Source organism: Telmatherina bonti (assembly GCF_933228915.1).
Source record: "Telmatherina bonti genome assembly, chromosome: 3".
NCBI classification, from domain to species: domain Eukaryota; kingdom Metazoa; phylum Chordata; class Actinopteri; order Atheriniformes; family Telmatherinidae; genus Telmatherina; species Telmatherina bonti.
The window spans coordinates 11,696,444-11,712,724 of NC_136621.1; the positions used below are offsets into that span (position 1 = coordinate 11,696,444).

Sequence of the window (16,281 nt, forward strand, 5' to 3'; positions counted from 1 at the left end):
TTGACTTTTAATGCCATGCACAGACAAAATGTGGCAAGTGTATACACTGGGTGATTGGGCAAACTGGTATCTAGAGTTCCTTTTGCATCAATGTTCACATAGAAAAGCAGGCAGGAAAATTTTAAATCAGGCAAAGTAAGCTGAAAGGTCTGGTATTTGGTGACAAATAATGACGTCAGGCTTTGGGATTATAGTCTATCTACGAAGAACATGCATAAAATATCTCATCCATACTTTAACTCTATATTTGTAAAGCTGCATGGCAGCTTATAATGTACTACAATGTGGTGGTAAGTACTATTCTAAATGTTTTGAGCCTCTTCACAAGTTGTTACTGAGCTTAAGCAAGGTATTTTATCTCCAGGCAGAATCAGGACTGGTGGGAAGTCCCCGTGGTGGGATGAAGGTACCTGAAAATCCAGGTGGCTTCAACTTTGACTGAAGTCATGCATGCTATAAACATTTACTGAGAAAATAAATGGATGTTGCCTCATAAATATTTCACCACACACACGCTCCATCCCTGACATTGACTTTATAGAAAACGTTGCCATAGCCACTAATTCAACGACTATATATAAATCACTGTCCATAAAGACAGCGAGATGTAAGCCTGCCAGGGAAAAAAATATCATTTAGTTAAAATCAGGTTATTTTTAGCAAATCTATATTTACCAAAGGATAGTAATAATACTGTTTAATTTTTATTTATCATAATCTGCAGAAACCAAGCTAACCACATGGGACTGTTTAATCTGATGTAATATTCACACAATTTCTTTAAAGGCAGACGAGGCTCCATATCTGAATGTTAAACAGCATAAAAAACTCATACAGGAACTCATTCTCAAGAACTCATGATAGCTGATTGGTCATGTGATAAATATTGTGTTCTGTTATGTAAGCAACATGTTAGCAACACTGGAAACACTTTTTTCCTGTTAGACGGGAGTTTTTTTCCTTCCCACTGTCGCTGCGTGCATGCTCAGGAAGGAGGATTGGATCAAAGTCATGACCCGATGCAATCAGTTGGTTTCTATTAGAGGATATGTATGAATTGACTTGAAGTGATGTGTATGTTGATTCGTGTATGTAAAGTGCCCTGTGACAACATTGTTGTGAAGTGGCGCTATACAAATAAAGATGAATTGAATTGAATTAAAATGGAATGACTCCCATTTTAGCTCACCTGATGTGCATGAAGTCCTTTAATAATTTTTTTAAATTATTATTATTATTATTATTACTATTAATAATAACAATAATAATAATAATAATAATAATAATAATACTGCGATGGACTGGCGAGCTGTCCAGGGTGTACCCTGCCTGTCGCCCAAAGCCGGCTGGGATAGGCTCCAGCTTCCCCGCCACCCTGAATTGGAATAAGCGGTTCGGAAAATGAATGAATGAATGAATAATAATAATAATAATAATAATAATAATGATGATGACGATGATGATGATGATAATAATAATAACCTAAATGTGTACTAAAACAACCTTTTAGGAGTTTTTTTTCCCCCTTTGATGTATGTTTTTTATGTGTGGTTTATGACTTTGATGTGTTTTCTGGGTTTTTACTCAATCTGTGCTAGTTTTAGTTGACAATATTGACCACAATTGTACATCTGCATCCATGCAGTTGTTGTGTCAGCAATGCCAGATCCTCCATTACTAAGGTATCAGAACACCTACATGAGGAATATTTAGTCATGAGATGCAACATAGTCACCCACTTATCTTGCTACTATTTCTGAGAGGCACCAGTTCAGCTGTAAATGACAATGACCATATTTCTTCCGTACATATTTAACTTGATCATATTTTGAAAGTTGGTTGTTTCTGGAAAGATTAGCCCTGAAAAGTGACACTCCACTCTGTATAAATAATTCAAGGCAGCCGGGTCCAGTGAGGGATACAGATTACTGTAACTCATTAAACTTGTCATGAACCAGGTAGAAAGTTGGACAAGAACAAAGTGCTGGAGCTTAAATACAAGGACAAAGTTTTTCTACAGCTGTCAACAGGCCGGTGGGTTGGGTCAGTCAAACATAAAGGAGAAGAGGAGGACAGGAAGAGCGATGGCAGCTGGGATATGTTCTGGAACAAAGGCCAGGGAGGTGTGGGGAGATGACAGATGCTGAGTAAGGCAGAGGTACTAGAACAACAGACTGACAGAAGAACATGAGCATGCTGTAACAACGAAACCCAGAAAGACTGTTGACAAAGTTCAAGGACAAAGTTGGATGAGAAGTTTTCATTTCTTTTCTAGAAACAATAGAAAAGATGTTTACATAAATGTGGCAAGTGTCAGAAATAAACAAAAAGATTGAAATTCCTTCAGAAAACCTACTTTATAGAGTCACTTTCTGCTGTAATTAGAGTGGCAGCCACTGGGATGAGATGTCAGCTCAAGAGTAAAAACAGGATCCAGATAGTAAAGTCCTGCCAGTGATCAGACACTGAGGGGATAAGAAGCTGACCAAAGGAAGAAGTTCAGTCATGGATGTTAAAAACATGAAAGCTGTCCATGCAAATCCAGTATCCACAAGCTGTATGCTAAGCACAAAGAGGAAGGTGGAAGGCGAGTCTACATCAGAGCCACTGGCCAAGATGAAACGTACATCCATGCTCCATGAATGCATCAGGAAGATGGCACCAAGACATGAAGCACTGCATGAATGTTTTAGGCAAACTGGAAGAAATGGAGACGGAAGGAGGAAAAATCCTGCATGTGATGCACCATGGACAGAAGGTGGAGGACATGAACAAGTTTTACCAATGAATGGAGACGGCTGGACTGAAGGACATCACAGAGCTGCTAATGGCAGCACAGGAGGGAGCCTTATAGCTCTAGTGCATAGCAGCCCAGATCTACCACCACCAAGAAGAATCCCAGGTCAGCACCTCCTGTGGGACTTCACATACAGAATGACAAAAATGGAAATGGTCAGTCAAATGGACATTGGGATCATGATTACCAGCAGAGGACAGTGATTCTGATCACCAATGATGGCAATATCAGGAGGTATGAATGCAAGCAACTGGACTGTGATTGACTGTCCATCTGTGTTTTATACATAACTGGGAGGTAAGCAGTAATATTAGGAAATGGTTGTTAAACAAAAAAAGGAAAAGCCAGTTGCTGTTTTCTTAATACAAAACTTGGATTTATGATTTTGAGCACATGTTCAGTCTGAAAGTACTGTTGTTTTATTGGCAAACGCTGAGTTGAATAGCTTTGGTTTTTTAACTAAAGGTTGATTCAATGCATACTGGATCACTTAGGTGTCAGATAAAACTCTGACAAGCATCTACTACCAAATCCAGTTGCCCTTGATTCAACCTGTTTAGAAGAACATTGACCTGGATGACAGAATATCCTCAGAGATCCTGTGCTGTGACATAACACCAGCTGGGTCTCCAGTGCTGTGTGTGCCGACTGCTCGTGGCAAGTTTTAACCTTTATCTCAAGTGTATAACAGCTGTCTTTTGGAGCTGTAAATATGATATGTCTCAATCAAAGCGTCGGTCACTAAACAGTTGAGTGCTATTTCTGTTTCTAAATCCAGGGCAATAGTCACGGCTGGCGCTGAAATTATCACGGCGCAACTCTCACTCAGAACGAAACATGTCAGGGTTACTTGCTTAAATTTATGTTGGCTTGTAAAGTCTTCCAAAATAGACTGACCCATATTTCAACTTAGCATCCTTTTTAGGCCCTTAGCAACCCCTCTTAGCCGTGCCACACACATTTGGTGACAACCTCATGCTGACAAAGGTTGACTCCAGACATTCCACTGAAGTTGCTGTCTCTTTACAGATTTGAAAATATTCTGACAATTCAGATAAGCCAGTACAGCATGAAACGATTAGTCCTGCAGGCTTGCAGGGTCATTATCAACATAAGATTGTTTTCGGGAACCTAAAGGCCCTGCAGAAAATCCCAGGGTCAGTAACATAACAAAGCCATTGGCTGATGATTTTCTGCTTGTCAGGGTTTGTGTTACGCACAGCGGGAGCAAAATTAGCTCGCTGGCATGATTTGCTGGGAATGCGAACATCATCAAATCAAAAGACTTCTGTGACGTCCTCAGAGCAAATCTACCTTTCTTATTGTTATTATCTATACTGTATGGTATAAATAATAAAATGTATGCTTTATATTAAAAACCACGTACTACTTTAAAGCTGTAACTCAGAGTAAACTGGTCTTATTTAATGCCATCGTGTCTGACACCTCTGTGGTAACTGAGCACTACCAGAGTATAATATTTTGCACAACATGGGTTTAATACAAATGCATACAAAAGTGCAATGGTGTAGAAAAATCCAGGTGATTTAAACAGAAATATACAAAAACTTAATCTCACCTCAAATGATCGCTCAAACATTGAGCCTGATTGAGGTATCGCACATTGCAGTTTTGGTCTCTCACACTTCAGAATATTCTCCTCTGTTACCACACAGGAATAAACCAACACACGTTCTGAATGCTAAAAGCTCTGAAAAGTCCAACTTAGCAGAACTTTTTTTTATTTTTTTATTTTTTATTTTTTTAACAATCTTTGTTTTAAATCATAACAATAAAACCATCTTATGAAAAAGAGTAAAATATATTTAAACATAAAAATCAGGAATACTTGCCATTTCCGGCATTTTGTTTGCTGTGCTGTAACGGTGGAATGTAGCTTAATCTGGTTTTATCTTGCTGTAGCTTGATTTCAGCAGCTTTAAATGTTGAAAATGCATAAAAACATTTACTGTCATTTTTTTTTTTAGACAAGCACCAATCATTAGAAAACTGCCTAAGCGATAATTAGTCAAACTGATTTGCATAAAAGGGAATTAAAACCTAACTATAATGACTGTTAGATAATTAATTACATAAATGAAAATGAGAAGCAAAGCAATAAATTCATACATTGAGAGCGCTACGGCTATGATCCTGTCTGTGGCAGCGTCAGTAAGGCAACTCCATGGCTGTTTTCGTCACACTCAGCATCACTTCCAGCTTCTTCTTTCAGATTCTGGGTGACAGTATCTGCCGGTGACACGGCAACGCTTTGTTTTACCCCAAAGACGTCCCACCTCTCTGGAAACAGGCCACGGTTGAACATGAAAATAGCCAGCCAGGAAAAAAACAAGATGGTTACCAAGGTGCAGAGCATGGACACCGTCCTAACTGGGGACTTTTGGACATAGATGCCATCTTCCAGTCTACAACCTGGAAGCTGAAGAGTGACGGGAATCCCCAAAATGTTTTCTCCCAACAAAAGCCTAAGAGTCACCCCTACAATGAAGCCCACCGTGGCGCCATAACCATTAGTCACTTTGAAGAAGAGCACAGACATCAGATGTGGGAATATGAGGGTGTAGGAAACGTCTGCTCCGAGAATCCAGAGGACCAGAGTGCTGTTGGTGTAGAAGGTTATGAATGTTCCAACTAGACCCACCACCACGACCGACACCCGAATCACCCACTGCATTTCATAGTCTGAGGCCTGGAAACACAAAGAAAGAGGTTTCGTTAGTCTATCTGAGAGCTCCAAACTGGGTTTGTGTGATTAGTCTGGCAGAGATAATCCAATCCTAACCTACATCTGAGACGGAGGTGTCCAAAGTCGGTCCTCGAGGGCCAACGTCCTGCAGGTTTTTGACATTTCCCTGTTCCAACACACCTGGCTCACATTAAACGGATCCAACAGCCAGTGAAGTTCTGCACAATGACTGATTCAGCTGAGTCAGGTCTGTTGGAACAGACATACATGGAAAACCTGCAGGATTGTGGCCCTCAAGGACCAGAACTGGGCCCCCCCCCTAATCTATGCAGTTGAGATCAACATCTTACACTGCTCACCTGAGTACGTAAAACATTCTTGTAGATGTTTGAGGAGAAAACAGAAGTTGCAGACAACAAGCCCGAGTCTGTGGAAGACATGACGGCAGCGGCCACAGCTCCAATCCCGATGATTGAGATGTAGGATGGAGCGATGTACTGTAGGGTCAGCGGTAGAACCAAACTGTGCTCACCCCGTTCATACGGTGGTGGAGAACCGTACAATGTCAAGTTCCAGTCTGGAAAAGAAAGAGAAAAGCACAGTGATTGTAAAAACATGCAATCTGGAATAGTAGGTTTATATTGCATCACCACAGAGTAAGGCCAAGTTTGCTGTTCCCACTAAATTACACATGAAATGTGTTAAACAAGTGCTGAGTGACTAAAATCTGAGCTTTTACATCAACTTAAATCAATTATCAAAGGAAAAGAAGCATCTGTTCAGCTACTTAACGCTCAGACATTTGTTTCTGGTTGTTGCAACCCATGTCAGCTGATAATATAAACGCTACCAAGACCTGGGGAAATGTGGGCTATAACTTAGGGAACCCCTGTGATGAAAATGTGCCATTACCTCAACAAACCACACATTGCACAAACTCTGAAAAAATATGCCTAGACTGTTTGCTGAGGGATATAAATAATGTCCCGTTTAAAGTTTATTTTCAGCTCATCTCCCACCTGTGGAGGCAGCAACAGCCCCAACCAGGACAGGAGGGATTCCCAGAACAGCAATGACAAATGCAGCAGCATAGCAGGTTAGCTGGGCTGTTAGTGATGAGGAGGCGGACAGCGTCCTCTGGTGGAAGCTCTGAAACGAAACGCTACCAAGACCCTGCAGAAAATATGGGCAGAAGGAGAGAAACAAGGTGCAAAATGAGGGATAGGAAAGAGCTGAATCTGAGACGCTAACATGACGCACTTCTCCATCAGCCTGAGCAAAACCAGGCTGTCAATCATCAGTGATGAAGAGCTGCAAGACTTCACTGACAGGCTGCACCTCACCCAGTTAAAACTGCGATCCTCGTCCAGTTCAATCTGCCCGGATTGACCTTCATGACCTGCTTTGTTTACATTGCCAACAAAGAGCTCAACATGCTGAGTAAAGACTACTCTGACCACCTACTTCCTACGTCTGTGGATGCAAACTCTGATCAGTCAATAAACAGAAGCAGTATAAACAGAACCAGGGAGCTTTGGAGGCTGAAGTGCAGCACAATGTGTGCGATCCGGGATGTGCTTATCTACAGCTTCATGTTTGAGCTGTCACAGTTTTTATGAAGATTTACACAACTTTAAACACAATCAGCTTCACACTTTTCACAACACATTTATCTGCACGTGTCGTAGAAAGATGTCCTGATGTCATTTCCCATTTCAAAGTGCTTTCTTCTCTGATTAGCCCACCGATTAGTCAGTTGGTTAAACCAGCTGTGCAAACACATATGTGCCTAAATAAAAACGCGGCAGCCAAATCTCAGCAGCTCTACTTGGGCCTCCGTCACGTGGACAGTAAATCAGGACGCAGATTAAGCTGGTTTTCTCCTTTCGGTACAGGTTCAGGTCGGCAAAAAAAAAATAAAAAAGCAACTTTATAAGGTAGAATTTGACAGAAGCTCTGAGGCTGAATCGTCTGTGCAGGGTTAGATTTAGCTTCCATTTTTTTTCCCACACAAATGCAGTTCTGGCTTTCATTTTGAGTGTCTGGTAAGAAATATATATTTTCATCAAACTGCGTTTTCTGTGCAGCTCCTGCTCAGTTTATTCATCATGAACGCCACAAGCTTTTTAGGCTAATTAGCTTAAAAATGATTTATTATAATGACGTGTTTAATTTGGTGACAAATGAAGCTTTTATGAATTAGTGGACTGTTTTTTTTTTGTTTTTTTTTTAACAGTTTTTGATATATTGTTAAACCTGTTTTGGCCACGCCCCCCGAACACTTTGGAAGTATATGCGTATGTACTGAAAATGGCTCTATCTCATAATGATAAAAAATCCTTTAAAAAGTTCCTGTATCCAGATTATGATGTGGATCACTCCCAAAATTGAATGAAAGTTAGATCATGAAAATCCATCCAGTAGTTTTTGGACAAAGTTGCTAAAAGACAGACAGAGGGACAGACAGACATGTGACATACGGGTCAGCGAAAACCTAACGATGGAGGTAACAACTATAAACAGTGTTACGAGCACCTGTGAGAGAACCACACCTGATGCTTATTCAAGTGCCCGCTCTGCCCCTTTGGTTCAGGACTGGTTGTCATGGACACACCTTCGACGCCTCCTCTTCTCATTGGTTCACAGAGGGCCATTCCGAGAGCAAGCCGTCTGACAGGACATAGAAAGACGCTGCTGCACTTCGACAGGAGGGGGAATCAGCTGTCTGTTTCTGGTGGTTGTCCTCCTCAACTTGGGTTCTGTGCTGGACTTTTTTTTTTGTGATGTTTACAGTGTTGTTGGTGGAAAACCTCTGGAACGTGTGTTTATGGCTGACTTTCATAGAGAACATTTTGACGTTGTTAACAGGACATTTCTGTGTGAAAATCTTAAAGGTTTGGTTTAGATCTGGTCTTTTGCTTTGTTTCCTTTTGTTGTCTTGGCCTGTTATCTGAGTTCTTGGAATATCCTGTGTTGGGTTATTCAGACCACCTTATTCAGTTCATGGGAACAGCTGCATTGACTGATTATTGTGTTTTCACATGTTGTTTTACAGCATTTGTTTTTTTCCTTTCAGCTGTTCCCCTTACCCCAAAAACCTAGTATGTTGCTACATGATTGATTGTATTGTGTGGGCTACCCAGAGCTTTGTAATAAACTGCTTTTCTTTTAATTCCGTGTCGTACTTTGTTGCACCAGCCTTGCTGACAGTCGTAACAACAGCTCTAGATGTTCAGGACGAGTCAGAAAATGAAGTGATCAAAAATAGTCACTTGCCCCATAAAGGGTTAAACCTTTCAAATCAATCTGGAAATGGACATGCAAAGACTGGAGCTATGTTTTCATGCTACACAAACTGAAGGATGAACTCTGTAAATGCTGCAGAGGTCTGATCCAGACTGATATATTTAGCATTACACAAGTGCAGCCGAGAGGTGATAGAAGAATAAATAACTTTTCTGGGTCTTTGGGGGGAGGGGGAGGTTTCACCTTGTCAATCACTCCAAACTGGAACAAGCTAGCTTTTTTAGCTGCACTCTTTTGCTTATGTAACTTGAAAGAACAGTACAGTGGGGGGGGCAATGTGTCGTATATTTTCGACTCAACACTTCAGCTCTAAGTCAGCTGGTATGTTATTCTGTCTTTGCTGTAAAAACAAACACAATGTTGCTGATCTGAGAGCTCACTGGCATCATCACGAGGTGGATTTTTCCTCTCAATGTGTCACAGCAGTACTTTTACAGCAAGAAATCGTTCTGATGCACGTGCATTGATGACAAAAAACTGTCAGGAACTCTTTGTCAGCAGAAATCAGGCTGAGGATTTGGTGTCTACTTCTGTAAAGTCAGAAAATAGATTACAGATACAACATATGTTTGGAATTTCAACCTTTGGGACAGATGACTGTCTTTCCTGTCTTATACGCATGTATTGTTACAAAAAGAAGGAAAAATGTGGCAGTAAGTGATTGATATAGATATACATGCCAAATTATACAATTATACAAATTCTCATAAAGATAAAACAACCTAATTAAAAAAGAAATTAAAAAAGATTTAGGGGGTTAGGATGTACAAAGCCGCAAGATGTGGCACCATACTGAAGTACTTCAGGCAGAAAAAAAAAACATTTTTAAACTTATTCTGTACTTTATATCAAAGATTTAGCATATTAGCATATTATTATCACTAAAGTGCAGACAATTGTTTTTTTAGAGGGACGGGGGGTGCTTGTTTGGTCATCATTATGCATCTCAGCCATTGACAGCATGAACTGTGGATGAACTGCAGTGGACTCATGAACTGGTCCAGCATCCTTTTCCTCACCAAACATGAAGCTTAATCTCGGAAAAGAAGCACACACCCACTGAAAACTCCTTCCTAACACACTGTGCTCACCTCACTGCATTACACCGGAAGGTATAAAGGTCAGACATCTCGTTTTACGGCACGTCTTTTTATTTTAAGCTTTAAAAAGTTGCTCATGTTCTCAAACAAACTTCTGTCTTTAACAGTAACAACTGCTTTAATGTACAAAAAAATGTATTACAGTTTAAAGACTTTCACGTTAAAATGCAGGTTTTATGTGAATTTTATTTTGGTCACTTTTCCTCCCACAGCTGGAATTTGAAGAGAAAATGTTGAATTGTTGATTATACGATCATTTGCATTGTTGGATTGCATTTTACTGTATTTTCTCTTTAAGATTTTAGTTTATTTTCTCTTTTAAAAATATTCTTTCCATCCTAATCTGTAAATGCTGGGATTATAATCCTGCTTTTGGTCTGTTTCAGAAGGAAAACACACGTGATGGCTAGAAGTTCACCATCAGAAATGGCTTCCTGTGTTTACAAGGCAGAATCATTCAGATTTGAAATGCTGACTTTTAACATTTTAACAAATAAATCCTGAACTTTTCATCCTCCTTTGTTATTTAAATGAGATTTGATTACATAAATATTAAAACTGAGATTTACAAGAAATGTGCTGTTGAACTGTTTCTGCTATCGGTTTGTTTAAAGTGTTGCAAACCAAAAGTTACCAAACCTTTATTCATATCGCGCTACTTTTAGATTTAATATGCAATACAATGCTTTTGAAATCATAATTGAATTTTGTTGATAACAATGCAACTAATGATTAACTGATTAACTGGAGAAATTTACAGAGTTAATTCTGATCAGTGTCCAGCAAGGTTATGCCTGTAGCTTCTGGCTTTGTATGACACTAATAGTGGTTTAAATATCTTTAAATCTCTAAAGTCACTGGAAGACTTTCCTCTGAGCTCATGCATAATATCAGGGAAATACATATTCAAATTTCTCCTAGTCCCTGTTCACACCTGAAACAACCAAGTGTCTTGTGTGATTTAATCCGATGCAGACCTTAACAGCTGCAGGACACATTGAGGTCCCATCGATCAAGAAAAGGCGAGAGGCCACATCTGAGCAGAACTCATATAAATTGTCATGTTTTTGCCACCCTGATCTCCTGGCGCTCATCACTGATTACTCGATCCACCTGCTGGCTTCCTAATTGCCTCTGCTACCTCATTCAGTTCACCTGGTTTCCTTTTCTCTCACTGCCTACTTAAGCTCCCTCCAATCCCTCCTTTTCTGCCAGATAATAATCAGACCTATGTCTAGTTTTGTTCCAGCGTTCTACGGATTGATCCTCAGTTGCCGACCTTCTGCTTTATGCCCCTGGATTACCCTCCTTGCCTTGCCCTCGACGGACACCGCAACTTTTCGGATCTTCTGGTTACCGACCCTGCCTGTCTTTGGATCTCTGAGCCTTGTCGTTGCCTGGACGAGTATTTTGCCATCCTGTTTACCTCCCAGCTGTTGCCTGGTTTCTTCTGCAGACCATTCCCCCGGACTGATCTTCTGTTCATACTCCTCCACCAATAAACTGGTCATTTGTCCAGAACTCCCTGTGTGTGGCTGTATTAAGGATCCTCAGGGTAACTCATTACATAAATATCTCCTTCTGTAATTTGTGTCTTTCATGAACTGTTTTCACAGATAAATATACAGCACCTTGAAGTACCATGCAGCTCATGTCTTTAATCCGATCACAATGATCTGATCAGGTTCACAGAAAAGCTTGTTAATGCCTGATATAAGCAGTGTTTGAGTCTGCTGCACGGATCAGTGTACCAGCATTAAGAAGTCGTCGATCCACTTCCAGACGCTTTCTGTATCCAGACTGCCGACCCACGGCTCCTGAAATACGTGGCTGAAAGCCGTCTCGGCGATGTTTACAGATTTTGGGTTGAGCAGGATGAAGGGGACACACAGCCACTGGAAACACACCATCACACTCAGTCACAGTGTCCACACACTCAACCAAAGGTTTGTTGTCACATTTTGGGCTTTTCATACATGAACCGACTTCATACGTTCAACGTGTCTGTTTATTTATTTCCCCTCCAGCCTTACAGATAAACTAAGGAGCCAAATTTCAGGAAATCTGTAAAACAGACGAAGAGAGCACGTATGATGGGGGAAACCGGGAGGGACACGCTTCCCCGTTTGAATGCGTCTGTGAAATTCTCCACGCCGTTCACACATTTACTGCTGCGAACTGTGAAAATTAACACTCACAGGCAACTTTGGTTTCTGAAAATCTGCTCAAGTAGTCCAGCCACAGCAGAGTTGCACTTTGAGCGTGCAGTGAAGGATGTGAGCAACACTTTAGTTCACAAACAAAGAAACATTTTGATGCATCATCATGTCGCAGCGTCTGAGAGAACATACTGTTCTGCTTGTGTTCACATGTCCAGTAAATGGTACTCCCACTTACCAAACTGAGGAATGCCAGAGCGAGCTGGATGACATCAGTGTAGGCCACTGAATAGAGGCCTCCTAACAAAGTGTAAACTATGGCCACAGCCGCTGAGCTCCACGCCGAATAGCCGTAAGGCAAGTCCAGGATCACACTCATAGTTGCTCCTGTTGGAAAACACACCCAACATGGATTTTAAATGCTTTACCTACATTCCGTCCAGCAAATTGTTTCATCCCCTGCCGAATGTGAAACATCACCTAAACCGAGCAGAGTGCAGGACACCCACAGCACGTCCACCAGCAGACATGGCAGTACGAGCGCACCACTCAGTAGTTTGCCATACTTCTTCTGGAATGGGTCCAACATGGTGATATATTTGTTTTCCCTCATCGGCTTAGCAAAGAAAAGCCCACCTGATGCAGAGGATGAGACGTCCATCATTATTCATTCTAAAAACCTTTTTAAAGCACAAGAGGTTCATAAAATGGCTTCGAATGGCTGAAGACTGAAGTCAGGTCTGACGTCAAGAAGCTCAGCACGTCCTCCTGCTTCTTATCTTACCGATGATGAAGGACACGGAGTATTGCAGAGGCATAAGCGCCCAGATTAAGCCCATTTTAGGAGTATATACAGCTTCAGCCACACCCAGGATAAAACCTCCTCCAACCCATGTAGCTGCAGAAGACAGACAGACAGACAGATGTACCTTTACATGCTCAAAAAGAAGACCATCTTTATGACTTAAAACCAGTTAAATGGGCAACAAAGAAAACAAAAAGAGCCTGATAGTCTCAAAAATCACAACAAACATCCCCAGCAGATCTGAAGAGACACACTGGCTAATTTCACTTCCAGTTTTAATAAAAAAAATATTCATTTTGTTTGTGTTTGTTTTTTATTTTAGTTTCATTTGAACAGTCATAGATTTTTTTCATATACTAGCGCTGCGTAAATGTTGCTGGGATGAGACGATGTGCCTCATTTGCCATATTTTCTCTTCCTGCAGAGAAAAAAAACAAACTGATTCTGACATTAATCACACCTGCAAAATGGATCACATTGCTGTCAATAAAACAGTTTTCTCCAGACTGACTTTGCTCTTTAAGATGTTGTCAGGAGACCTTCCAGTCAGCTAATGTGTGCCGTAATTCATGAATGCGCAACATATATGTGTGTGTGTGTGTGTGTGTGTGTGCTGCATGTGTCCAGGCATGTTTATGTTTTTATGTGTTCTTCTATATGTTTATGTTCATGTATCAATGTTAAATTTACATTTTTAATGTATAACACTTCAGCTGTAGTTTCTGGATCAAAGTTGGATTTGATGAAATCAGAGTCAGTCTGAAGTCTCATGCAATATTTGGTGGAAGGAAAATGGAAATCAGAAACCACAGAACTAAGTTTTAATCCCTCATTGAGACGCTGTCCTACGGTTTGGATCTGGATATTAGACTTTTTAGAAAGAAACGTCTTTCTGCGGTTAAGTTTCACTGTAATTAAACACAACTGTTCCCAGATCAGCTGCCACTGAGAACATTTTCATGTGTATTATTATGTAGTTATCTAATGTGTCATTTTTAATGCAACATTTAAATAGTTTCAAGTGTCAATATTAAAAGAAAATCAGCTACTTATGTAAAGAACTAGTGAACTGTGTGAGTTGCAGGTGATATTTTTGTGCTGTTCGTTGATTTATTTGCATGTCAGAAGAATTTCCAAAACACTAAAAAGCTGATTTTTTTTTTAAAATCAAACTCTGTGGAGATGAGAGACTTGTATGGATTTTTTGGTTCAGTTTACTGACTGAACAGATAAAACTTCACTCTGTCGATTTCATTTTACATTTTTTTTGTCTGTGGTCCCCTGAAAAGTACACCCACCATAAATGAAAAGGATCTATATGTAATAACTTGATAATAACTCAGTTAGCTTTAAAAACATGGCAGCACAGTTTTGGTTTGCAAAGTTGAAACTGAAAACCTCCGTAGCAATGTCCTTTGGAGAGTCCAGACCAAAGTGGAGAATGCATAGCAAACATGTTGTGTCTGGAAAAACAAAATCTCAGCATATTGGCAAAAACAGAGCTAATAGCATGTGTCAAGCACAGTGGTAGAGGAATGATGATCTGGGGTTGCTCCAAAGCAGTGATTCCCAAACTGGGGGGCGGGCCCCGCAGGGGGGTCCCAGAGTTATCACGGGTGGGGGGGCGGCAAGGCTAAATAAAACTTAAGAGTTTTCGCACTGGATAAATTTTTAAAAGTAAACATAGGAAATGATGATAAATCAACAAGAAAGACTTCAAGTAATAAAAAAAGAGAACAAACTACGATGGAGCAGATCTGTCCTTGCTTGACCACTAATAGTAATAATCAATGGTGGGGAATAATGAGACCAGTCTTTTGCATGTACTAAAATATTATTATTTATTATAATGAAGTATGAAGCCAAACAAGTTACAACACCACTTGGGGGCTTTTCATCCGGAATACAAAGAGCAGCCTGCAGGTTACTTTAGAAATAAACTATCCAACTATCATATATAGCAAAGTTGTTACACTAAAGCAGCTTCGTCTCAGAAAACTCCACTCACATAAAGTAGTTTGCAGAGATTCCTGGTTAAAAATGTTTCACACTGAAGCAGAAGAATGGATAATAACACTGACACGGTTTTAAGCATAGTTACCTGCAATACAGCCACGAAAACTAAAGACGTATTTCTTAGTATGTTTTTTTGGTTCATGTGATGGGAGGGGGGGCTTGACATTATTGTCGTTGAAGAAACGGGGGCCCTGCAGAAAAAGTTTGGAAACCACTGCTCTGAAGTCACAGGACCTGGACACCTGCAGTCAAGGGATGAGCCATGAACTCCACTGGATACAAAAGCATTTAAATGTCAAGCCATCTGTCTCACGGATTAAGTTTTCCTGACATTTTAGGTCATGCAAAAAGACGATGATGAGCAGCACATCCACATCAGAATGAATTAAAAATGTTGACATTTCCCTGATCCACACCTTAACCCGATTAATATAATATGGTGGGATCTTTAAAGACTGGTGCAAAAATCAATGTTAAGTATCTCAATGAACTGAAGCAACATTTTAATGAGGAACGGGCCTAATTTCCTCCACAATGGCGTGAGGGAATAATGACATTATACAGAAACTAAACACTTTAGATTCGAGGAAAGCTTAAAGTAGTCGTACAAGCTATTGTATAATGGACTGTGCTCAGCTTTTCACTCACTGCTTCTGCACTTTGGCTCATTTGTTTAAAAAAAAAAAAATACTGTAACATTGTTTTATATGTCAATATTTGTTGTATATACAACAAAATTAATATAGATCATTTTAACAGCTGGCAATGGCAAAGCTTTGAGTTTTACTTTTATTGTTCATTTTTATTATTCACTTATTTTTCATATACTCAGTTAATCATTCAAAAAATGCTCATGAGAGATAATAAAATTTTGTGTACATATATTTACACACACACACACACACACACACACACACGTATTTATATATAAATATATATATATATATATATATATATATATATATATATATATATATATATATATACATGTATATATATATATATATATATATATATATATATATATATATATATATATATATATATATATATATATATATATATATATATATATATATATATGTATACACATTTATATATGTACACACTTTCCATTAGTTTTCCATTTTTCAAAGCAGATACGATACAAGACAACCTACCTGTCATTGTGAAAATTCCAACCAGTAAGCTGATGTTCCGGTCTCCCAGCAGCACAATCTCAGTCCTGTCTCCATTGCTTTTCCTTTCAGCTCTTCTTGACTTTCGAGCGGCCAAAATCCCCGTCCCAAGAATCAAAATGTAGAAAAGCACCACTGCAACCACACCAGCCACATTCAGAGCCATGGTATGGTCGGTATGAAGCAGGCTGACAGCAGGATGGCCAACAGGGC

The 16,281-nt window shown here is 39.8% G+C and overlaps 1 protein-coding gene across 2 annotated transcripts; it reads right to left on the bottom strand.

Moving 5' to 3' along the window:
* Positions 1-4,688: 4,688 nt before the first annotated feature.
* Positions 4,689-16,234, bottom strand: LOC306774574 (high-affinity choline transporter 1-like; the record flags this gene model as incomplete). 2 transcript variants are annotated; one of them, XM_079264669.1, is made up of 8 exons in its annotated part: positions 4,689-5,507; positions 5,864-6,081; positions 6,524-6,677; positions 11,662-11,805; positions 12,308-12,456; positions 12,550-12,705; positions 12,854-12,967; positions 16,051-16,234. In XM_079264669.1, the coding sequence occupies 8 exons, from the start codon at positions 16,232-16,234 to the stop codon at positions 4,944-4,946; spliced, it is 1,683 nt and encodes a 560-aa protein (XP_079120795.1). In that variant the 3' UTR covers positions 4,689-4,943. The 2 variants fall into 2 exon arrangements, with proteins under 2 accessions (XP_079120795.1, XP_079120796.1); XM_079264670.1 differs by lacking the exon at positions 11,662-11,805.
* Between the last annotated feature and the right edge of the window lie 47 nt (positions 16,235-16,281).